The following is a 22,982-nucleotide window of genomic DNA, read 5'->3' on the forward strand; positions in this document are numbered from 1 at the left end:
ATCCCTTGCATTTGATAATGAAACAATCAGAATTTGTTGAATTGAACATATTTCAATCTCATTTCTTTTACGTGGTTTTGGCAACTATCAATTATCTCTTTCCTCGGCTTCCTACACGGATATAGCCGTAAACGGTATCTAGTAGGCAACCTGGGAACTACATTAGCTTAGGGGGATCGGGTAGCGAGCGCTCTCCTCGGCAAAGCACATGATTGAGATTTGAATTATTGTATTGTGAATAAAGGCATGAAAGGAATTTAATAGTAGTTAGGTATTAAAAAGAAGATCTAATTCAAGTGGTAAAGCAAGTATATAATGATGATAAAGTCCAGAGGAAAGGAAGATTGTTTCACGCCTGCATAGACAAGTAAGTCTACCACGAACCCCTGTCCCTGCCAAGTAGAAAGCTAGTAAGCAAGTACTGAACTTCAATCCTGCATTCTCACTCTTGTTTTTGTCGCTCAATCCAAAGAAAGAAATAGGAATACGAATCCTCATCCCCAAAGCCCGGGTCCTAGACTACTACGAATAGAAAGATTTCTACGGATATCCTTCGTATCAATTTTATAATGCTTATCACCTCCTTCTGAGCTATTCCCACGGTGCCTGAGCAGTTGCCATTGAGAATGTTGTGGGGAACGATTGGGTGACTTAGCACAAGCAGCGCGTAACAGGTCCTTTGCAGATGGTAAGTACCTGGATTTCAGAGGCATTGCTAGATGCGTCGACTTGCGAGACGAGCTTGCGGTGTAGCTCTTGAAAGAAAGAAAAAGAGGGGCTCGGTAACGGCAATCAACGGCTCCTCGGAGGCAACCTAGCCAATTGAGTAGAGATATGAAATGACGAGCGAATTACCCGATTCCTATTATGCTACGCCCCGGGATAGCGATAGCCTTGTTTCGGATTTTCTAGCGATGACTAGCCCTTTGACGGCTCCTATCCCTAGACACCGGCCCCCGGTACCAATACTAGAGATTTGCCTTGGCTGTAGTTCAAAGAAGTTCTTCGGCTTTGGGAAGATGCGAACCTTATACCATTGTCCTTGGACAGATACGAACCTTACGCGGGCAGCGGATGAGCATATCCCTAGAATACCTGCCTATCCTACCTAACGCTGGATTGAACCTAACGCTAGAGCGAGTACTACGATGCGAGCTCCTTTTACGAGCGATACCTTTGTCTTTGGTGCTTGAGTTGTCCTCCCAGCGGTGTGCTCCTCGGTTTCGGAAATGACATATTGAACCGGTATCTTTAGCAAAGCCCAAATCCGGCAGACCCCTTTGACGGCATCCCTCCTCTAAAGCTGCTTCCTTCCTTCAAGCAACGCATTCGCGAACCAATACGTAGTACACGACGTAGTAAATCAATTAAATAATGCAATCCGGGTTAAAGAAATGAAATGGTTGTTGCCTTCTCGGACAAGAAGGAAAGATCACTCTCTATCTAAATGATAGAAGTATTTAATCAAATCAGAAAGAGCCCTGGGATTTGACCAAAACGGCATAATTGAAAGCTCTCGTCTCAGTCGCTCGCCTAAGAAAAGGTACCGGGTTGCTCCGTGATGACGAATAAGCAGCCCAGAAATGAGGGGAGGAGACTCTGCCTCCATAGTATAAGTTGCTATCCACTTATGCTTGGTTTGTGCTTGACCACGAAATCTTGCCTCCCACCATCATGAAAGACAGATGATGATGTCGATTTCTTACTGTCGAGACAGCCTGTCCGAATCCAAATCATTCGACTTCCTCCTTTGCAGTGGCGAGGTCGTTGATTCCTATAAATCAAGATGTTTTGTTGCCTGCTTCTTTTTATGGGCCTTCTCTCTTGGATGGTATTATCCACTGGTATATTGTGAAAGTCTCTACAAAGACGAAAGGACCCCATGCCTTCTTTGAAAACGATATCCCTCTTCAACGCTTCCGCTAGCCCTAGACTCGGAATACTCTGCTTAAGAGATCCCCCTCTCCGGCCAGAGAGGATTTGAGTACAACATTGATTGCGGAAGATCTTTGTTCCTATTATTTCAAAGCCTAACTAGGCGCGCAGCGGTGAGTGCGAGCTGCTTTCAAGAAATGCTGGAAAAGAGCCAGTAACGCTATCAGTGAATAGAGCTGGTGTAAAGTCCAGCTAAAGTACCATACAGCCCCACAGGTTTAGCCACACATTCACAGAGCATCTAATCCATCTTTTCCCATGCCAAGGAAAAACAAAAACCAAATCACCTCTTAGTGTTGCTTAGTGCTCAGGTGCATCCTACTGGGTAGTCCTAAACTTCAGTAGTTCTATGGCCACTACATGATGGAATTTAGGCTATAGTAAGACAAGTTAAGGTTCCCACAGCAATGAGGGCTTTAAAATATACCTCCCAGCCCTTCATCTCTAGGACGTCGGACTGGTCAAGCGGTACTATGCACCCCCACTTTGGTATACCCTCCTAAGAGGAGTACTTGACAGCAGGTGGTGGGTTTTTGGGGATAGTATGACTCGGCCCCCTGGACCATGCCAACCAAGACTTCCCACCAGGTTTTCCTATTTGGGGACAATTCCAGATATGCAAGACGCATATGCATGCAATGCTTAGGTGTAGTGAGGTGGTGTGTGCTTATTGCAAATAGGTTAACCCTTAGTTTATACAAACTACATTTTTCACAAAGGAAAGAAATGGGAATGTTGGTGAATTTTCAAGTCAAGCCATTTATATTTATAAGCCAAAAACCTTTGATTTAAGGCTTTTATTCCCCTGTGGAGTCGCCTGCTGTACGCCCGCATTTTGGCACCGCTTGCCACATCATCATTACTTTGGCCACCTAAGCAACCAAGTAGAAGAAAAAGGGGTTTAGAGTCGCCACCTAAAAAATCACTGAAAATTTGGAATAAATAAATGGATATATATATATCTATTTATATAGTGGCTATCTTCCTTCAAGTGAGAGAGAGGATCGAGAAACCATCGCCCAAAGGTGCTTTCACGAAAGCCGGTCTCCGGGGGTAAAGAACCTTTCTTCACTCTTCCAGCCTTCCAAACCATCCACTGGATTTTCATGTTCGTAAGTTGAAAGGAATATGTGTGTGTTGTATATAAATAAAGGACTTTCGATTTAGCGTTGTCATTTTTACGAGGTTTTAGATAATCCAATTTTCTGTGAGATTACTTTCATTTTGACTGAATCACTTGAATCAGTTAAAGGAGACGAGGCTTCTGGCCCAGCCAGAGGGGCTGGAGAGGAGAGTTTTGACCGCGGGGGAGGCAGGTCCAGGTAACGGGGAGAATCCGCTAGGCTGAGGTTAAAAAAATCTTCCAAAACTTTTTCTTTAGAGATAGAATTCCTCCCGAGAACACACGAAACAAAAATATGAACTAGGTAAATAGAAATGGAAAAGAGATGTTTCCAATTCATCACAAAATCTAAAGCTTTTTCTACATCCATATGATCTACTTTAGTAGATTGGTATTGCCCATATAATGAAAGCAGATCTTGGTCCATGGAGTCCCAAGAAGGTTGGAACTCCAACCTGTCCGATGCTTTTTCGGCCAAATAAATAGAAAAGTGGGACCAGCACAATGAGCAAGCTGCGCGAAAAACCGCTTCTTTTTCCGGTTCCGCAACAACTTGGGCGAAATGGGGTTCTACCGGGAAACCATGGTCGAGTTTTCGACCTTGGTTACTGGTCGAGCCACTGGATAAGAATCTCTGGAGATCTTTCCTCTCCACTTACTCGTAACAGGCTTTCCCTCTGTATAAGACTTCTTCCGAATGGCATAATTGTCCTGTCCTATTGACACCTCGATCTTTAAAGAAAACTGACTCCTCCTTCTCTTTTAGGATTTGATTGTCGTTGGTCCTTTTTTCACTAATGATCTCACCATAGTAGTTCGCGCGAGGGACTATCTTTTCTATCGCTTGCTTTTCACTCTCAAGACAACGGTCGGTCTCTCTATGCTATAAAGCGGAGCAAAGCGCATGGCGCTGAAAGTTAAGAAAGCTCAAAAACACACACGAACACGATGCAGGGCATAGCATAAATGAGACCGCTGATCATTTTGCTTGACCTTTTTCTATGCTTTTTTTGGGTGACTCACCAACCGACCCAGCAGTGATCGATGACAGAATGGTACGAACAAATCAAAGTCGTTGACCATTATACCGTGCTATGGCACACTACTAGATAGATTGTATGGCTCCGTTGGTGACTTTCTGATCACGGGTTTCATTTGAAAAACCCCAACGCCATTCATCTTGCGTCCGGTCTTTCATGCAAGAGTTTCATTTTTGGCCGCTACTACGTTCGTCGAAAACTTCTTGATGGCACCATCATCTCATTACCTTATTTTTGCCCTTCGACTTCGGCTATGACCAATGCCCCACCTAGCTGAATAGGCGTAACAAAGCTACCTGAAAAAGGCAAGGTGCACCTTAGATTGAAATCGACAAATTGCGTTTTGCCAGATGGATTCTTTAGAAAGATTCCCGGATAAAGTTCAGTATAATATTTAGTTAGAATCTAAATAAAGGCGCATACGTGGGCGGGCAGGGGGCCCCACTACTTCTTCATTCAGGGGGGCTAGCCTCATGACTTCCCACTGGGCGAGGGGTGCGCCTAACCCACCTACTCACTCATCAATTACGGTGTTCAGCTGACTTGCACAGAAAGACCCCTATTGTTTAGTAATTTGGCGCCCCATCTTTTTTTTGATTGACTGTTGTCAACTAATCTTTTCAATGTTCGATTCTACTCTATGTTAGAACATTTCTGTGAATGCTATTTCGATCTAAGTGGTCCTATTCTCTGTCCCGTGCTAGGAAGCATTACTCTTCTTTTCATTCCAAATTCTTCAATAAGACTGATACGATTGATTGGTCTGTGCGTTTCTCTTATTACTTTTTTGTATCCCCTTGTTCCTCGGATACAATTCGATCCTTCTACGGCCAAATCTCAATTTGTGGAAAGCCTTCGATGGCTTCCTTATGAAAACATCCATTTGTATATGGGTATAGACGGTCTTTCATTATTCTTCGTGATATTGACCACATTTCTGATCCCTATTTGCATTTCAGTGGGTTGGTCTGGTATGAGAAGTTTTGGGAAAGAGTATATTACAGCATTTCTAATTCGTGAATTTCTAATGATCGCCGTGTCCTGCATGCTGGATCCTCTACTATTCTATGTTCTTTCCGAAAGCGTGCCAATCCCTATGTTGTGCGGAGCTGAGCATCTTCTATTCGCTGGGATCAAGCTTTTCCTCTGCAGGGGCCTTGTGCAGTAAACCCCCTACGGGCGGTCCCCCGTCGTCGTAAAGTAGTAAAGGTCCCCGCGAAGCTTTCGGGAAGAGGGGTAGTCTTGTGCGTAAGCATAGCATTTCTGGTCGAACCACCGAACCACACATCTTTTTTTGGTGGGAGGGTACTCCGAGTAGTGGGTACCTCGTAGGACCTCGACCCGCCTACTCAGGTCTTGTATGGATATGCAGGAAGGGGTGCTCCTAGGTGTGTGTAGGGGGTGTGTTTGTTCGCGAGAATGGATTCCTCGTCAAGTCAGGGGGGGGTGTGGACACACTTGCGCGAATTCGGGTAACGGCTACAAGGGATAAAAATAAAGGAAACTGTACCCGACCAGGGATGGACGTAAACTCGTAAGCTACCGAGGGTAGGGATAATCGTCCAGGTCTTATTGTTTAAAAAAAAGCCGCCCCGCCACAGCAGGCAGGTTAGTTCCTCTGTCGTTGCCGGAGAGTTCTTGGCGAAGAGACCTTAGGATAAGTTGCTAAAACAAACGGGGGGGGGGGGAGGATCGACCCATTCAGTAGAATTCCGAAGAAAGACTGTTGGCAGCAGGTGGAGACATTTCTTTGGCCCCCTTCCAAATAAATGCGGGCAGGGTAGAGCTCGGCGGAGGGTTCGAGAATAGGGTAGGGTCCTGTCCTAATAAAGAAAATAAAGATAAATAAAGGGGCGGGTCCCTTTATGCATGCATCTTCGTACAAGTGGAGGCCGGAAAGATCAAACCAATAGAACCGCTCACATCACAGTAGTCGTAGTTGCGTAAAGGCCGTCAGTCGGGGGGCGACCATAACATAAGGCAATGACTTTCACGGATCTCTCTATCGTTAGATATAACGAACGGGCGGGTTCGAAAGGTAGGGTTTTTGACGGCCCTACCACTAGTCCTGCTAGCCTTCTTTCGGGCAGGAAGCAGGCCGGGCCCGACGGGCGGGCATCTCCCGCTACGCAAGCAGCATGGTTCGCCACCACCCGAGAAGCAAAAGATTCGAGAGTCAAGGCGGAAAAGACAAGCATAGTGGTCTAATGACAAGGGCCGACGACGGAAGCTCGGGACGGAGCCGTATGATGCGGAAGTCTCACGTACGGTTCCCTGAGAAGGGAGTGGCTACCCACTGGAGCTTCGACCAACCACCACCGGTCAATTCCGCTTTGGGGCCACCCCTGACTCTACCATCATTATAGGGGTATGGGGTTCGAGACAAAGAAAGATCAAGGCAGCATATCAGTTTTTCCTATATACTTTACTGGGATCCGTTTTTATGCTATTAGCTATTCTGTTGATTCTTCTCCAAACAGGAACCACCGATTTACAAATTTTATTAACCACAGAATTTAGTGAGCGGCGCCAAATCCTTCTATGGATTGCTTTTTTCGCCTCTTTTGCCGTCAAAGTGCCTATGGTACCAGTTCATATTTGGTTACCCGAAGCCCATGTAGAGGCACCTACGGCTGGATCCGTCATCTTGGCTGGAATTCTTTTAAAATTGGGAACCTACGGGTTTTTAAGATTTTCAATACCCATGTTTCCCGAAGCGACACTTTGTTTCACTCCTTTCATTTATACTCTAAGCGCGATTGCTATAATATATACTTCCTTGACCACTTTAAGACAGATCGATCTTAAGAAGATCATTGCCTACTCCTCAGTAGCCCATATGAATTTGGTGACTATTGGTATGTTTAGTCGGGCGGCGGCCGTTAGGTCACCTATTTTGAGTTATGGACACACAAGCAAGGCCAAAACATGTGTGCCGGGCGTGCGACCCATCAACCTACTAGCAATAGGGGGAAAACTTAGCATGTCGCAACAAAAGCGTCGATTCGAGGCGTCAGCAAAACACCGCCGTCTGTTCCTAAAACAAAACCCCTTAGCGCCCCGGGGCGGGAGTGGGGGACGGCCCTACGCAGACAGCAGCAGCACCGGCTCTACGAAGTCCGAATCGAATCTTTCGGTTCCCGTGAATAAGAATTGTTGGGCGCGGCGAAGCGAGCGCTTCTAGCTGTTTCGCTTGCTTCTTTCTTATTGTGGCGGCTATTATAGCGTGGCTGAAATGACCGAAAAGCGAGATGAACCTTTTAAATCGATTGATATAGATGGCCTGATCTGTTCTGATAGATCGAAAGGGAATCTATCAATAATAAGGGTTGACCTCTTTCTATCTATTGATGATACAAGATATCTATCTATTCTGGATCCATCAGAAAGAAATCGATATGTATCTGATGGAGTCTACATCGTATGTAGAGCGCCCAAGCGCTTTTTTGGCCAGCTCAGTTCTATTATCCATCGGTCCAATGCACTGGCGCATCTCATGGGGGGAAAAAGCAAATGTAGTTAGTTGTCTTGTTGTTGTTCGCCGCCTCGACACATTCCCCGGCATCGTCCCACACAGAAAGAAAGAGCGTGGAGCCCCGGCCCGACCTGTAAGTCCGCTAACGTAAAGCGAGGAGTTGAGCCTGAACTGGCGAACCGAAGTCACTTTCGTAACCATACTTCCTACAGCTAACACGTGTCCAGTCCAGCGGGAACGGAAGCAAACGAACGTGAGCTGCTATACCGAATCCCCCGCTGGCCATCGGGGACCTAGTGGTAAGGCCATGATCCGCAGGGAAGGGATCACTCATTCTTCTATTGGGGACAGGTGCACGAACGACAACTCCAAACGTCAGACATCCGCCGCCTATACCTACCGTTTAGGTGGGCACCAGCGAGATCCAGCTAAGGTAAGGAACTTGTGTCGCGCTGCTCCACTCCGCTGCGGTCTTTTGAACTGAACTTCGTTGCCTTCCCGCGCGCGAAACGAATGGGCGCTGTGTCGTGGGTAAGTTTTGGGGCGGGGGGGCAGAGAGAGACCAGAAGAATGATTCATTTGGATCGACGAGCCATTTCGCGAATCAATAGAATGTCTCTCTATCCATATCTATTCTATCTTTATATGACGGGCCATAAAAAAAAGAAGTATTTTTTTATGGCATGCGGGATGCATCGCGCCTAGTAGCCACATATCAGCTGCGCTCAATATGCGGGATTTCCGTTGGATCAGATCTTTCGCTTTGACGAATTTGGACCTAGCAAAAGGACTCTAAGCCTTCGCGCAAACAGCAAAGTAGAAGCAAGACGAGGAAGCGGACGTCGTAGAAGCAGTAGCTTCCCCCGACAATATACAATACAACAGCCATGAATAAAAAAGCCCCTAGTTTAACGAGTTCGCTGCTTTTCCCAGGCCGGAGAAGGGCAACTACTTATTGATTGATCGCCTTTCTTTGATATGTGTTCAATTTAGTACAATACAAACTACAACTAGATCAAAGCGGAAGGGCCACTCACTATAGAAGCTATAACTAGCCTAGCCCTAGCCAATAGTATAGTTTAGTAGTCGGCCAAACCCCCATGCTCACGACATGTTCTTGATATTGATTGAGTTGGAGGGAGTCAGAGACTACCACGGAATCCTTCCATAGTCACCCCGGTGACCTTCGTCACCAAAGCGTCACGACAGTTTCCAAGACCCCTCATATAATCTCCTGTGGGGATCAGTCGGAGCACGTAGGAATGCCGACCACTACATAAGCCGCAGGCGGAGAAAGCTCGAAGAGCTTCCCTTCATTCGCTTCGCGGGAGTCGCACACAGCACATAGCTGGAAGTCAGAGGGCCCGTACTACCTGCCTAACCCTTCGCTCCGAGGGACCGTAGAACGGAAAGCGCCTTCTAAACAACTCGGCAGAAGGGAAGGGGCCTATGTATTTGCATGACCCCTGCGGATTTGACCCTACCTACACCCGGAGCCAATCCCCTAGCGGTCCTGCCACCACGCCGCAGAACAGGAGCTCGTGTGGAACCTTGGATTTCTGGCGTAACAGCGGTGGAAGTTATAAAAATATTACGGCCGCATAACATAGGGGCCTACGCTAAGGTCGGCCAAAATATGGACACCCGAAGGGCCCGGCGCGCACAATCCTATCCTATCCGAGCCCGTCATTGCATGCACTTCGGACAGCCGTCCGTAGCATCATAAAGAGCACCTCCCTTTCGAGGTACCCAAATGGAACGGGCTTTATTTGTGTTGTTGGTTGGTCTTTCTCAACGTGGTCTATAGCACGAAAAACCATTCTTTACAAGATAGGGCCGTTCACATGAAAGATAAGAAAAAATCCATTCTTCATGGTCGGGCGCATTTCTCCAAATCCTCCAGGATCACAAGTGGAACGCTAAGCAAGGGTGGGGAGGCTGCGAGCTCCGCGTCGAACAGAAAGAAGCAAGCAGGGGGTGTTGCCGTAGCGCGCCGGGGAGCAAGCGTAGGCAACCAAACTAAATAAGGCTAAAAAAAAAGTAGCTAGCGTTTTTAAGCTGGCTGCCTTTTCTAGCGCGCGTACTCTTCTGTGGAGTCGCACGGAACGAGCCTTGTCTTCCCTCCAACGACTAGCTCCCTTTTCTTGTTCCGGTCACCCTTCTCTTGCCGTGGAAGGACTTTTGCCTGTGGTGTGGTCCAACCCGTGGGCGGAGTCGCCCTCATCCCCCCATTGCTCAGTGCTCCCTGCAGCTTCGCTGGGCTTTACCCGCGTGGACGCGGGCTTCTATAAGAGAATGAAAAGCTCTCTCTTTACAATAAAACGCGAACCGCGCGGAGCCCACCCTTTTTCGTTTTCTGCCGCCACTGGGTGGCCGCTGGGGAAACACAGCCCGGCCGCCTCTCGGGAAAGGGGGGTGGGGGATGGGCCTACCTATCCCGAGGGAGCAGTTGAGAGGTTCCATATGCCGAGCCGAAGGGCAGAACTTCAGTGCGTGATCGTAGTATGTCACCTCGTCTCGTCCTCGCAGCATCGAAGAGTACCTATGCACTATGTTCCGGTTCACTGATAAGGAAGATAGAGTTGGGGTGGAGGTCTACGATGTGATACTATAGTATAGTATGCCCCGGGGGGAAAGATGCGCAACTCAAAACGGAAGCAGGAAGCGTGTTGTAAAAAATGTCGGAGGTTACCAGATCTCTGAGACTACCATCGATCCGACAGAGCGGAACGACCAGAAAAGAAGTGGAGTTAGAAAGCCGTATGATAGGTGGTAACTATCTTGTACGGTTCGGAGGGTAAGCGGCGTACTCTGGGGGAATATTAGGCTCTATCGAACATACAGGGAATTGGGGGTAGCATTTTACTTATGTTAAGTCATGGACTGGTTTCTTCAGCCCTTTTTCTATGTGTTGGTGTTCTATATGACCGACATAAGACTCGACTTGTTAGATATTATGGAGGTTTAGTGAGCACCATGCCGAATTTCTCTACCATTTTCTTCTTTTTCACTTTAGCCAATATGAGTTTACCCGGCACTAGCAGCTTTATTGGGGAATTTCTAATCTTAGTAGGAGCTTTCCAAAGAAATAGCTTAGTAGCCACATTAGCAGCGCTTGGGATGATTTTAGGCGCGGCGTATTCCCTTTGGCTATATAATCGTGTGGTTTCTGGAAATTTAAAACCCGATTTCCTCTATAAATTCTCCGATCTAAATGGCAGAGAAGTTTCCATATTTCTACCTTTTCTTGTTGGAGGGGCGACCGTCCGTTGAACTACCAAAAAAGGGTAAACCAATGTGATCATGACATTGTAGGTGCTTGCGATGGGACGGATGCGACTTCCCTCATAAGTAATGGGTGGCATAGCCCGTAGCAGAAGTCCCCTTTTTTTATCCATTTTTTATTACCCCAGAGGGGCCCGCCCTGGTGGGACCGAGAGAAAGAAAGGACGGGGGGGGGCGACCATGCATGGCACTTCTCGACCGTGTCTCCGAGGGACAGTTGAACGAGCGACTCATGAATGCGTCCGGGTCGGACGAGCCAATAACTCGAACGTGTTCGGTCAGTTTTTTGAGCAAGAATCACAGCGTTACCTTACCTTCACCATGATACGGACTCCAAGTTCTTATGGCAGAGCACGAGGAGTTTCCTTCAATATGATGATGAGAATGGAAACCAGAAGCACGACTGGGTCTTCGTAGTCCGGGATCATACTTATATATCAGTCACAGTAACGTAAGCATGAGACTTTTTGGTAGTACCGGTGAACCAGATGGCCGCGGCGAGGGAATCTGGGACGGAGGACTCGTAATATCTCTATAGATCTGGCAAAAGCGAAAGACCCCTAACGTCAGGGGCTGACCACTGAGCTCACTCAGGCCTCGCTGGGCGGGCCAGAGTGGGTGCGAGCTGGAATTGCCATAGCTTATGGTTAGAGCAATAGGAAAGGGCCCAGCAGAGAGAACAGTCAGGATAACGAGCGCGGAGCCCGCTTGGCAGGCGGCAGGAGCTGCGGGCAAGTGCTTGCTTGGTAGGCCAACAGCCCTGTGAACCGGGCGGGGCACTCGACGAAAGGGGGGCACACTGAGCAAGTACGAAAAATTGGCCCCGCGGAGCTTTCAAAAAGAAAAGCAAGGACCACTACGGGAGGTCGAACCACGGACCGGAGGTAGTAGAACGTGATCCGCACCGGTCAATATTGGATCAAACAATAGGGGACCGTAGCACTGACTTTTTTTCAAGACAATAGGTACTGTTCCCTACCGAGACAAGGGACACTCTCAACGGATCCTCCACGCGCTGCGCTGGGCATACCATAGTTCTTCCGTGCGTCTTTATCGTGGCGGAAACAGAACAAGAGGGAAAGACCCGGCCGACTCGCCCAGGGCTCGAGGGCGAGCCATACGAGAGTGAGTCGAATTCTGTTTACGTTCTCGGTTTGGTTTGGGCCCCTCTCGATCTTTTGCGTATAAGGGAGGGGGGAAGGAGTCTAAATCTATGGACATTAATGAACCACCATTGATGGACGTTGCACATGACACGATCAATTCGACTCGACGGTCCGGTGCTAATAGAAGTCGCTTACTCTCCGTCTAGCGAAGGTGCCAGGGGCAGGGCTTTTTTGTAGTAATAGTGGGCGGGTCTCATGGGATTTCATCTATGCCGGCCGTCGGAATCAAACGAGGGTCGAAGGACCATTCGATTCATTAAGGGGGACGGCCCATTTGTAAGGCGGGGGCCCTGATGGACGACATCCCCCGGCCTCGATTCTTTTGCATAGTCTGGGGGCCGGCCGCAGCAGAGCTGCGGGGCATAGCGGCACCCTCGCTCTGCCCAGCCAGGGCATAGATCACTCTCTGTTTACTCCTACTTCTGTGAAGAACAGAGGCATCCAAAAAGAGACGAGAAGAAGCCCGCGCCTTTGCCTGCTTCCTTAGCTACGTCAGAAGGTAGGGCCTGATTGACAGACGGCTCCGAAGTAGCAGGGGCCTGTTTGACAGAAGGAAGGGCCTGAATGAAGAGCGGACCAGACTCTTCTTTGTTTCAGCTGCTCCCACGCACGCAGACCGGAAGATCCCAGTTGTCCTGGACTAGACAAGTACGTAGAGATCTTCGTGGAACCGGGGAGGGAGTCTCAATCGATCTTTTCTAGGATTCCAACTCACGCCACGCACGAAGATTTTTCTATTGATAGAGTTAAGGGCTCGGCTCCCCCGACTCTAAAAGGTTAGGTTACTACCAGCTTGCCTCTACGGAAGAGGTGTACTTTGTATTGTCTGGGGGTCATATAGATCGGAACCCGGAGCGAGTTGAACGAAAACCTTACCCACAGCTACAACTACTGGCGCTTCAAAGGGCTTAAATTCTAAGGTAGGGGTGGAAGCCGTGAAAGCCTTTGGTACTTTAGTCAGGCGAGCAGCCCTTAAACAAAATCAAAGGCGCGACCATCCCCCCTTCCCCTATTTTTTGCATTTCATTCTCTATTTGGCCCGCCTCATGAAAAATGATAGGCCTATTGATTCGAAGTAAATACGAAAGGGTCGGTCAATAGCATAGCTATTTTTTTTTCTCCTTTCGAAGGAAAGGCCTTCGCATTCTTAATCTGGTAGGGCCGGACGGCTTTGTTTGCCCTAGCTTGGCGAATCCGCGCCCCTGACCGTTCTCGCGAAGTCTTTGCAACGGCTGGGAAACCAGTCTACGAAGCGAAGCCTATTGCCACGCCGACCATCAAATACGAGATTGGGCCCCTTCTCAAAGATGGAATGGCCCAGCCCAATAAAGGAAGGTTAACGTACGCGATGCCTTCCATTTGTACGAATGCGAACATACCCGACCGGACGTAGAGCCAAAATTCACTGGCAGACCGAGTCGGGCGCAGGTGCCAGATCCTTAAAGTAAAGTCTCTATCAGCCTAGTGTACCAACCACGTGGTACGACGGGCACTCAAAGACCTGGCGAATGAGGGCCCACCCCACCCAAGAGCGCTTATGTCATATGGGAACTCTTGGCTGGAAACAATCCTTATGATTTTGATATCCGGTTAGAATAATAAGAAAGAATCTAAGTCCAGGTTGGTTGGTGAGCCTAGTGATAGGAGACTATCTAGCTTGGTTCGGAGAGCACTTGTTGGGTTTAAGATTAGTTTTTTGCTAAATGTTACGGCCTAAATGCTGAACTATTGACCCTACTTGTTCGGATGGGTGTTCACCCCAAAGTGTTCCCGGATTGCATGCATACATCCGTAAGTAACTTAGTGCAACATGGCAAATTTCATTGAGAGGAATTAGCAAAGAAAAGAAATCTTCTTTGTGGGCCTAAAGAGAAAATAGGCTTCAAGTCTTGAAAGAATTCTTATAGCAAGTTACCCAAGCACATATGCTTAAAACAGTAGAGAATAGTGCATAGGTGAAGGTGTAAGGGAAAAAATCTACTATGTTTTCGTTATTCGCTATTAGGTGTCAACAACTTTTCCAGTCCAGTAGAGAGCCTTCCTTGCTCATCAGGAGGTGCCGCCGCCCCACACAGTTCCTCAGTTTTTCCACCCCAAAAACCTGTGATTGACATCCTTGGTTAACCCCCTCATCAAGACATACCCAACAATGCTTTAGAAAGCACATCTCATGCACAGCTTTCCATCTATCTCTTCGGGGGCTTCTTCTTCCGGCTTCTTCCCTCTTTTCACTCCAAGTACACCGCAACCGAGAAAAGAATGCATGTTCGGCATTTTTGGTCTTCACATTCAAGTATCTAGAGTTGTTTTGCGTTTCCCGTTAGTGTCCAACGGCAAACTTCCCAAGTTTCTTCAATAGACTTTCTTCGGGTACGACTTTGCCTCCCTCCCAGGCACGCTAGCCGACTGAGTTAGAAGAGGCGCCTTGTTCCAAGAAAGGATATGTGGCAGAGACAAGATCATCTGTGGCTACGTGATACGCTTGTTCAACTTCGATTTCTCTCATCTCACGAAGCTCTATTCGAAATGAAAAAAGCTCGTGCACCGATGTATTTTTGGTTGCAATGGGCTTCTTTGTTGAATTAAGGTAGTAGCAGTACACCAATTGAAAGATCCCACAAGGCCTCCCTATAATAAATAATGTGAAAAGTAAAACCTTGGCGGCCTGGAGTGGTGTATAGAGTGGAAGACATGGAACGAACCTATAGGTTCAGGCTTCGAATGAGGAAGTTCAAGACATGTAACGAGCGGTGAATAATGTGAACGGTGGGGGCGGCTCATTCTTTCCGTTCTCTCTCTTACGTCTTATTCTCATTGTTGTCTATTACCGGCCATATCAGTCTCTGCGTATGACGTCTCAGTCTGTACTCACTGTATACCAGGTGTACGGAAGACGACTTGTTTTCAGCACTCATCTTTTCAAGCTATGATGAAGTAAACACCAGAATAGGTAGGAGCCCGTGTCGATATGCTTTTTCTTCCTCTGTAAATCTTTCGGTTTCTTTGTCTTAACTCGACAAAATCAACTTCTTTTGGGAGGCTGATACATATTTTTTTCACTAAATGATCGTGGGGCTTTGTGCTTTCATGTATTGGCTGATGTGTCATATTGATGCTTTTTTCACTCTCTTTTTGAAGAGCAATCATCCACACCAGGCTCAGGGACGAGGATGGGAAGTACTTACTTTACTGGTGAAGGAAAGGAAAGGGCATGATGGGCATCTATCTCGATCCGGCAGAGGCGGAGGCCGAGGAGGGAAAGAAGGAAGGTAGAGCCCGATTGGTGTCGAAAAAGGTTATCATCCCACTTTTGGCTACTATTACTTCTATAAATAAAGAACGTCGGTCGGGGCTTTCTGGTGATTTCTATATAAGAAAACACTTTGAGAACTTGGCATAGAGTCGGTGATCCTGCTTTCATTGAACGCATATAGAGAGCGGTCTAACAAATGAACCAAACTAGTGCATCAGCAGTGCATCATGCTTAGGTGCAACACCATCAAACTATGACACCACACTTGAAACAATATCTTGACAAAAAAGACTTGTGGATGTGGGCAACTTACTGGATTTGCACAGTACCAGGAGTTAAAAACGGAAAACTTACACCGTTAAAAAAAAACATACTCCATACCTAGTTTACCTATTATAAGTCCTTGTGGGAATATGGTCAAATTCCACTCATACCTGTAATATGACTCCTCAATCCTTATGCATGCGTAGGCTTCACTTATTATTTTATTTGTGTTAGAAAGCCTGCAAGATACATTACCGAATGTTTGTCTTTTTCACCATAGCTGTTCCCAGTCCCACTAGTGCTAGTATCAATAGTAACATCTTTATTGCTTAGGATATTTCATCCCTTTAGTGTCCAATAAAGAAGTTCATATTTGCAGGCAATGCACCCACTTCACTTCAATCCAAGGGAATTCTTTCGTTCAATGAAAGCGAACTAGCGGGCAGAATTCCTCTGAGTGCAATTCCCAAGCAAGGTCACCCACTTAAGTATGGTACCGCGCTTCCCTGTACATATAGAATCCTTCCTTTGCCTGAAACAATTCCACCAACCAAATCAAGCCAGCCGGGTATCCTAGGAGACAGGGGAAAAAGCACTTTACAAATCACTCGCTGGGTCGGGGGATGCTTATAAGAAATCAGTAGCTGGGGTTGGTAGTCCTGGAACAGCTTTTCCTGCATGCCTAAAAGAAAGAGTTGGCTTTGGGACAAGACAAGCAAGGGCGAAAGCTTCACAGGCCGTCCCAACTGCTTTACCTGCTGTCCCTACTATTCATTCTTCGCCAAGAGAGCTATCACTTCACAACTCAAGTCCGGGAGCAGTCGTTTTTCCGGCTGCAGCATCTCACTAAGCAACATTGCAAACTATTCGTTACACTAGTACTGCTCGATCAACTAGTCCCGGGATTGCATTCTCTACTGAACTAACTACTGCTTTCCGAGGGAAAACACAACATAGTGCATCTGAAGATGTGCGAAAAAGTCTAGATTTCATCATCAAACGTAGTGAGAGCAGGTTGCAGGTGTTTTATACCACTGGAACAATAAGTTTCCATCTTAATGAATCTAGTCAACAAGGTTCGCAGGATACATGGATATACCAGATATACCAGTTGTTTATGAAGGTTGGTCTATTACTATAGTGCAGGACTACATGAAATCGAAATCAATCAATGTTTGTTTGGGTCAGACGAAAAAGAGACATCAAATAACGCTGAAATTGCCTACAGAAAGTCGGGATCGACTGAAATCTATGTATGAGGGCCACTTTCGCTAATTGCATTCATCAACTGGATGCTTCTTTAGCTTCATGGGTTACAAAATGTTGTATGATTTGGAATATTCCTATCTACACTGTACACAACTGCTTTATAACTAATGCTTTGAATGCAATGAAAATTCCAGCATTCTACACAGTAAGCTTCATGAATCTACTCGAACCTCTGTATATTGTCAACAGGCTCTGATTTATGATAACCTGATTCGGTATTCTTCAATGAAACATTCTATGACTGTGATTGATAGTGGTTATGGTACAAAGATACTGGATATTTGCTTGAAAGACAAGGATGAGACCCACCACTGGATAAGCGAAGAAGAAGCAAAAGGGAGTGTGTGAGTATCCTTTCTTGAAATAACCGTTTTGGTTACAAGTGAATGCTTTTCCCGGCCCTGGCATAAACCTAGCTGCTTTGAAACAACATAGGTCCACGTAACTAGCTATTAAATACGTATATCTTACCAGTCTCTAAACACCCATCTCAGGCTAACTACTCTCATGCTTAGCCCCAACTACCTTCTTGTTCCCGAGTTCCTCTTTCCTCTAGTTCCCAATAGACTGATTTAGTCTTAATAGTATTAGTGTGGGAAGAGGGCAGTCCCAAATGAAAAAAGCCATTTCTCGATCCCAAGAATCAAGCTTTCATCCTTTTCCGCTATCGTCAAGACAAACCTTAAAACATTCCACCTCGACTATTCATCACAGAAGCGTATCTGACACTATGTCATCATCGTTTTTTCTTCCGAAAGCTAGAAAGGGCCTACCTAGTGCTTGCATTTCGGGGTAAAGTAGCTTTCCCGGCTCAATAAGAGCTGCCTGCAAACATGGAATGCCAATGCAATGATCAGAACTTCCTTGCCAAGGACAATCATAAAAGAAAGGAAGAAGTCGACATCCTGATTTATTATCAGGCTTTGACCTTTATTTTATGACAGGCGAGTAATAAGTGTACGTGCCTTTCCCTTTCCATACCCTAAATCAGGTTTGATTTGAGCCTGGGTGGATACTGTATCAATAGACTATACTATGTCAGTACGGGACTAGAGACAGTAGGGGAGATCCTTGGATCACTTCTAAGGAAGTCTAGTCTGACTCTATAGGGTAGGAAAGAGCAAGAGAGCAGTACTCGTGTTATAGTCCTTCTTGAATAGCATAAAGCGCTAACTTTAAGAGCAGCTAAGAAGTAGACTCATCCCCATGATAAGGTCTTCTTATAGCGTTAGTGCTGGGCACTTCTCTTTTAGCGCTTGCTGCTTGCGATACGATAATAGCTGTGTTATTGAGCGGGAGAAGGCAGATCCACTTTACGGGAAGGGGAAAGTCGACTAAATAGGTTAGCTGATGTCTGCGGCCGCAATTCCTTTTCTAGCTTTTCTTGCAAGCTAGTTTCTAAGTTTCCAGAATCTGGCAATACTACAGCTTGGGACCAAGATGAGCTTCATCGAAGACCACACTCGGGATGTATACCAAGGGTTCGTATTCGGGTCACAACACTTCCACCCTTTTCGCTCATTATCATATCCAACGAATATACATCGGATAGCTTTCTTGTCGAATTTACTTCGTAGATGACGGGGCACAAACACATAGCATACACAACCAAAAAAACGAAAGTGACTTCATAGTCTACTTGGTAAGGGGGTCAACAATGCCATAGCTTCTCGAATGGTGAGATTCAGCTTTAAGGGAGGAAGGAAATTAAAAGGAAGGAAATTTGGGAACCAACGGCAAAAAAAGTATCATGTTGCTCCTCGGAAAACGCGTATAGTAGTCTCATTGGCCTTCGTCGATGGGACAAACGCTCCAGTGTATGCGTTACAAGGCAACTAGCATTTTGGATTAGAAGTTCGTGAAAGTATGTTCTCATTTTTCGTTGGAAAAACCAACGCCCGACGTCAAGATCAGTCTCCTTTCTAGGAGCAGAGCTAAAAAAGATGGGAAATTCCAATGATTCTTCGTTCATTAGAATGTCGATTCCTCACAATCGCTCTTTGTGATGCTGCGGAACCATGGCAATTAGGATCTCAAGACGCTGCAACACCTATGATGCAAGGAATCATTGACTTACATCACGATATCTTTTTCTTCCTCATTCTGATTTTGGTTTTCGTATCACGGATGTTGGTTCGCGCTTTATGGCATTTCAACGAGCAAACTAATCCAATCCCGCAAAGGATTGTTCATGGAACTACTATCGAAATTATTCGGACCATATTTCCTAGTGTCATTCTTTTGTTCATTGCTATACCATCGTTTGCTCTGTTATACTCAATGGACGGGGTATTAGTAGATCCAGCCATTACTATCAAAGCTATTGGACATCAATGGTATCGGAGTGCGCCTCTTAACGAGGGTGATTTAAGTGCAACGAAATGTACCGGTGGTTCGCGAAGCATCTGGCTTACCGGTCATCTCCCATTCCCGTCGTCGAGAGACTAAAAGAACTATAGCATGCCAGAAACGGAGAGTTGAGGTGGTTAGACCTATACCCCGAAATGCTCCCAGCATAGGAGCCTATGGTTCCATTCTTGTTATTGCTGGAGGTACACATACCTCTTCTCGGTGTGGTGGAGCGATATACGAAAAATAGATGCTAAGCCTGCAATGTCCGATAACGGGGCTTTAGTAGTGAATCTATCGGCACCACAGCAGTGGCATACAACTTTGGACCTAAGGGCCGGCCCCGTTACCTTTCGGAATGGGGGATCCCCGTTGGCAACAACCACGGTAGTAGTTGCGGAACTACTGGGCCAAGAGAGGACAACCTGTTGTTCCTGCTCCACCTTCTTCGCTTCGGGGACGGAGGTCCTACGGTAGGTAAGAGCACGCACAAGCACTTGACCGAAGGGGACCAGCGCTTCTACTCCTCCACCGAGGAGCCGTTCTTGCGAGAAGCAAGGGATGTCGTGAACGGTGGGAGGTCAAAGAAAGAGAATTGACCTCTGAATACAGTGATCCTATGATCTAGATAGACTCCGTCCTTTTTTTTTTAGATAAGGGTGACTCAAGAAATTGGGGGTGGGACCTGCTGGCATAATGCAGGCTGGAACGTGGGAATTCGAGGTCTCATGAACGACTTTTTTTCGTGGACAAACATACTTTCCGGTCGGGCCTATGGATCCTTTTAGATCTACGGGCCGGCCGTTCACATGAGCATAGGGAATCTATACTCGAGCCTTCGACTTGGCCCCTGACAGGATAGGTGAGGAATCACTCTTGATCTGATCTATTGGGGCCTACAACTTCGCCAAAGCCGACTAGCATCCCTTTCCACTGCGCATTTTTCGAACAAAGAAGACTACTAAAGGATCGAATTCGCTTTCCGTGGTGAACTGGCCGTCCCATACCTTCATTTTGTCTCATGTGTGTTGAACATTGTCTTCCTCGGTTCCAGCTTCACTGATGTAGGTAGGGCTGGGCGAGAAAGGGTCCCCTCTTGCCTATTAGTAAGCGGGCCTTCGATTCCACCGGGGTCTTACGGTCTCATAGAGGGGGGAGAACTACCTAACTAAAGAAGAATAGTGCTCTTTATAAATAAGAGTAGGCGTGGAGAGCTTTTTGCGGGGAAACTTGCAAGTAAAGTTTGGGGGGAGGCGGGCGTCGACCCAACCTTATGAGTATTCGGACTATAACAGTTCCGATGAACAGTCACTCACTTTTGACAGTTATACGATTCCAGAAGATGATCCAGAATTGGGTCAATCACGTTTATTAGAAGTTGACAATAGAGTGGTTGTACCAGCCAAAACTCATCTACGTATGATTGTAACACCCGCTGATGTACCTCATAGTTGGGCTGTACCTTCCTCAGGTGTCAAATGTGATGCTGTACCTGGTCGTTCAAATCTTACCTCCATCTCGGTACAACGAGAAGGAGTTTACTATGGTCAGTGCAGTGAGATTTGTGGAACTAATCATGCCTTTACGCCTATCGTCGTAGAAGCGGTGACTTTGAAAGATTATGCGGATTGGGTATCCAATCAATTAATCCTCCAAACCAACTAAACCGGGGAAGCTGAAGCGGAAATGCAATTCTCGGGTGAGGGAAGGGGGAAGCTCCAGGAAGGCTTCGCTCGCTCGCTCAAAAAGCTCTAACGCTCGTTTACGGGTGGAGTGCATAAGAAGCCCTTATTGAAGTAGGGCGAGGCCTTACTACACGAGCTCGTAAGTCAAGCACGGAACGAGCCTTGTCTACGAAGCTTCGCTTCATCATCTTGCTTGCTTCTGGCGAAGCTTAACGCACTATAACATAGGCATGCATGATGGTATGGTAGGGTCCAAAGATACTTTTAAGGCCGACCACTACATAGGAGCGATAGGAAGCCAAGCCGTCAAAAGGAAAGGCGAGCAGCCCTTATTGCAATAGCAAACGGCCTACTTATAGCCCTATTTAGACTCTTTCTCGGGGACTTCAACGGGCCTTACATACATAATTTGAATTGCTCTGACATTCCACCTTTATCATGTTCAACGCCCCAAGAGCAAAAATGGATAAAATCAATATGTCCATTTCTTTAGAAGATTTTCTGCTATGTTTGCAAAATGAGTACTCGTGTAGATATTCCCGAATCTTCCATAAAGATAAGTTTGATTCATTAGTTAATTCTTTTTTTCCAGGAAATTATGAAATGAAAAAGATGGACATCGCATCGTGGATTTAACGTTTCAATTTGGGCAAGAGGGCCCTGGTTATGTCGCAAAAGACGACATTCTAAGTTTTCCTCCTCCTCTCCGGTCTGCATGCAAGTACCTCTGGTCCTAAGCACCCCCGAACGGCAACCATCTATAACTGATATCGACAACCGATACGGATTCTCTATCGATTGAAGGAGCTCGTGAACTGGAAGTCGTTTTTCACCTCTGAAGTTCAAAAGATGGATCAATCTTACATCTTCTCCGGTGTCAGAAGTACTATGTAGCGGGAGTCCGAACGCAGCAGAGAGGTAAGACAAGCCTAAACTTTTCCCATGGGACATAAACCTTTTTAGTAGCCGGAGATTGGACCCTTCCCCAAAGTGGAATCCATAAAAGTAGAATCTCATTGTGCGGATTATCCGCCGTAGCATGCGTCCATACAGCATGTGCTAGAGCGACACGTGGGAGAATGAGAACCCAATCGTAGCTCAATCTGGTCTACGGCAACAAAGAAGACCAAAGCGAACCTGCTAAAAGATACGACTAGGGAGTAAAATCCAACCTATAGGTCTCACTTTCTTTGATAGTCATTCGTACCTACACATTCACCGGGGCAGTAAGAACCACAGGAATCCCAGACATGCTGGTAAGGAAGTCGATTTAGTTCTGTGTTTTATCCAGCCCCCGGCTCCAAAGGATCGTGCAGTAGATGTGTCGGGTCGAAGCTTAATCCTTAATAGCCAACCGATGCCTGGCACCACCGCTAAGCACAAGGGCAAGAAAAAGATTGGCCTTAAAAGATCCAAATACTTCCTTGTGGGTTTATAAAAAACCATATCATATCGAAGAACTTGATGGTCTTTCCCCACCCGTTCGATTACTTCTTAAAAGGATTAGATATAGAAGAAAAGTAGTCTACTCAGGAGAATGAGATAAATGCTCATAATATCGCTAGTAACCAACCACAAAAGTAAACAGATGGAGGTCTTTCATAAAGAGAGCAATTTATAGCCCCAATCCTATTTTCCGTGTTCACTTTCAAATGAACATATTTCTGAAAAGTGAATTCGCTCTTCCTGGGTTTCCAGGATCTTCTATTCTGCGTTTCGTTGGTAGATAGCACACCGGAGGCTTGGAAGGAAAATAACAAACCCGAGGAGGGTCGTCCGCTATGAATGAATAGTTGGAAAATCTTATCCGAAAAAGAAGAGTCAGCTGTTTGGCCGATGCTGCAAACCAGACTTCTATCAATGTCAGTGCTTGGGGATCGGGTAAAGCGAGATCACTTTTCAGCTTGACCGTCTCAGTAGCTCCTCCTTCTCTTCTTTCTTCTTGAAATGGAATTAGCTGCCCCTTCTCTCCATACCTAGTAACACATGTCTTTCGTATTTATTGTCCTCATCCCCTTCGTTCTTCCTTCACTCCGTATTGCACCGACGAGCCTCTCCGCCATCGGATATGAGCTTCATTCGTAAGGGGAGTTGCATGCATAATTCACCGAATATTTATGAACCTATAACAACTCTAG

The 22,982-nt window shown here is 46.5% G+C and overlaps 3 protein-coding genes across 3 annotated transcripts, besides 39 other annotated features; 2 read left to right on the forward strand and 1 right to left on the reverse strand.

Moving 5' to 3' along the window:
• The first annotated feature begins 4,738 nt into the window (after positions 1-4,738).
• Positions 4,739-13,851, forward strand: nad4 (NADH dehydrogenase subunit 4). Its single transcript has 4 exons — positions 4,739-5,199; positions 6,454-6,968; positions 10,407-10,829; positions 13,763-13,851. The coding sequence occupies exons 1-4, from the start codon at positions 4,739-4,741 to the stop codon at positions 13,849-13,851; spliced, it is 1,488 nt and encodes a 495-aa protein (YP_002000570.1).
• Position 4,782, forward strand, in nad4: a sequence feature (C to U RNA editing).
• Position 4,812, forward strand, in nad4: a sequence feature (C to U RNA editing).
• Position 4,892, forward strand, in nad4: a sequence feature (C to U RNA editing).
• Position 4,902, forward strand, in nad4: a sequence feature (C to U RNA editing).
• Position 4,904, forward strand, in nad4: a sequence feature (C to U RNA editing).
• Position 4,935, forward strand, in nad4: a sequence feature (C to U RNA editing).
• Position 5,055, forward strand, in nad4: a sequence feature (C to U RNA editing).
• Position 5,100, forward strand, in nad4: a sequence feature (C to U RNA editing).
• Position 5,114, forward strand, in nad4: a sequence feature (C to U RNA editing).
• Position 5,139, forward strand, in nad4: a sequence feature (C to U RNA editing).
• Position 5,154, forward strand, in nad4: a sequence feature (C to U RNA editing).
• Position 5,171, forward strand, in nad4: a sequence feature (C to U RNA editing).
• Position 5,175, forward strand, in nad4: a sequence feature (C to U RNA editing).
• Position 5,187, forward strand, in nad4: a sequence feature (C to U RNA editing).
• Position 10,407, forward strand, in nad4: a sequence feature (C to U RNA editing).
• Position 10,803, forward strand, in nad4: a sequence feature (C to U RNA editing).
• Position 13,768, forward strand, in nad4: a sequence feature (C to U RNA editing).
• Position 13,780, forward strand, in nad4: a sequence feature (C to U RNA editing).
• Position 13,795, forward strand, in nad4: a sequence feature (C to U RNA editing).
• Position 13,796, forward strand, in nad4: a sequence feature (C to U RNA editing).
• A 4,915-nt stretch (positions 13,852-18,766) lies between the features above and the next one.
• cox2 (cytochrome c oxidase subunit 2) lies at positions 18,767-20,824 on the forward strand. The gene is made up of 2 exons: positions 18,767-19,154; positions 20,430-20,824. Exons 1-2 carry the CDS (start codon positions 18,767-18,769, stop codon positions 20,822-20,824), a joined length of 783 nt encoding a protein of 260 aa, YP_002000571.1.
• Position 18,780, forward strand, in cox2: a sequence feature (C to U RNA editing).
• Position 18,796, forward strand, in cox2: a sequence feature (C to U RNA editing).
• Position 18,799, forward strand, in cox2: a sequence feature (C to U RNA editing).
• Position 18,843, forward strand, in cox2: a sequence feature (C to U RNA editing).
• Position 18,910, forward strand, in cox2: a sequence feature (C to U RNA editing).
• Position 18,933, forward strand, in cox2: a sequence feature (C to U RNA editing).
• Position 18,935, forward strand, in cox2: a sequence feature (C to U RNA editing).
• Position 19,025, forward strand, in cox2: a sequence feature (C to U RNA editing).
• Position 19,151, forward strand, in cox2: a sequence feature (C to U RNA editing).
• Position 20,490, forward strand, in cox2: a sequence feature (C to U RNA editing).
• Position 20,507, forward strand, in cox2: a sequence feature (C to U RNA editing).
• Position 20,508, forward strand, in cox2: a sequence feature (C to U RNA editing).
• Position 20,523, forward strand, in cox2: a sequence feature (C to U RNA editing).
• Position 20,591, forward strand, in cox2: a sequence feature (C to U RNA editing).
• Position 20,604, forward strand, in cox2: a sequence feature (C to U RNA editing).
• Position 20,628, forward strand, in cox2: a sequence feature (C to U RNA editing).
• Position 20,661, forward strand, in cox2: a sequence feature (C to U RNA editing).
• Position 20,679, forward strand, in cox2: a sequence feature (C to U RNA editing).
• Position 20,745, forward strand, in cox2: a sequence feature (C to U RNA editing).
• Positions 20,825-21,414: 590 nt separating the features above from the next.
• On the reverse strand, positions 21,415-21,900 carry orf161. The gene has a single exon. It carries the CDS (start codon positions 21,898-21,900, stop codon positions 21,415-21,417), a length of 486 nt encoding a protein of 161 aa, YP_002000572.1.
• Positions 21,901-22,982: the final 1,082 nt, after the last annotated feature.

Source organism: Oryza sativa, mitochondrion, assembly GCF_034140825.1.
Source record: "Oryza sativa Japonica Group mitochondrion, complete genome".
NCBI classification, from domain to species: Eukaryota; Viridiplantae; Streptophyta; class Magnoliopsida; order Poales; family Poaceae; genus Oryza; species Oryza sativa.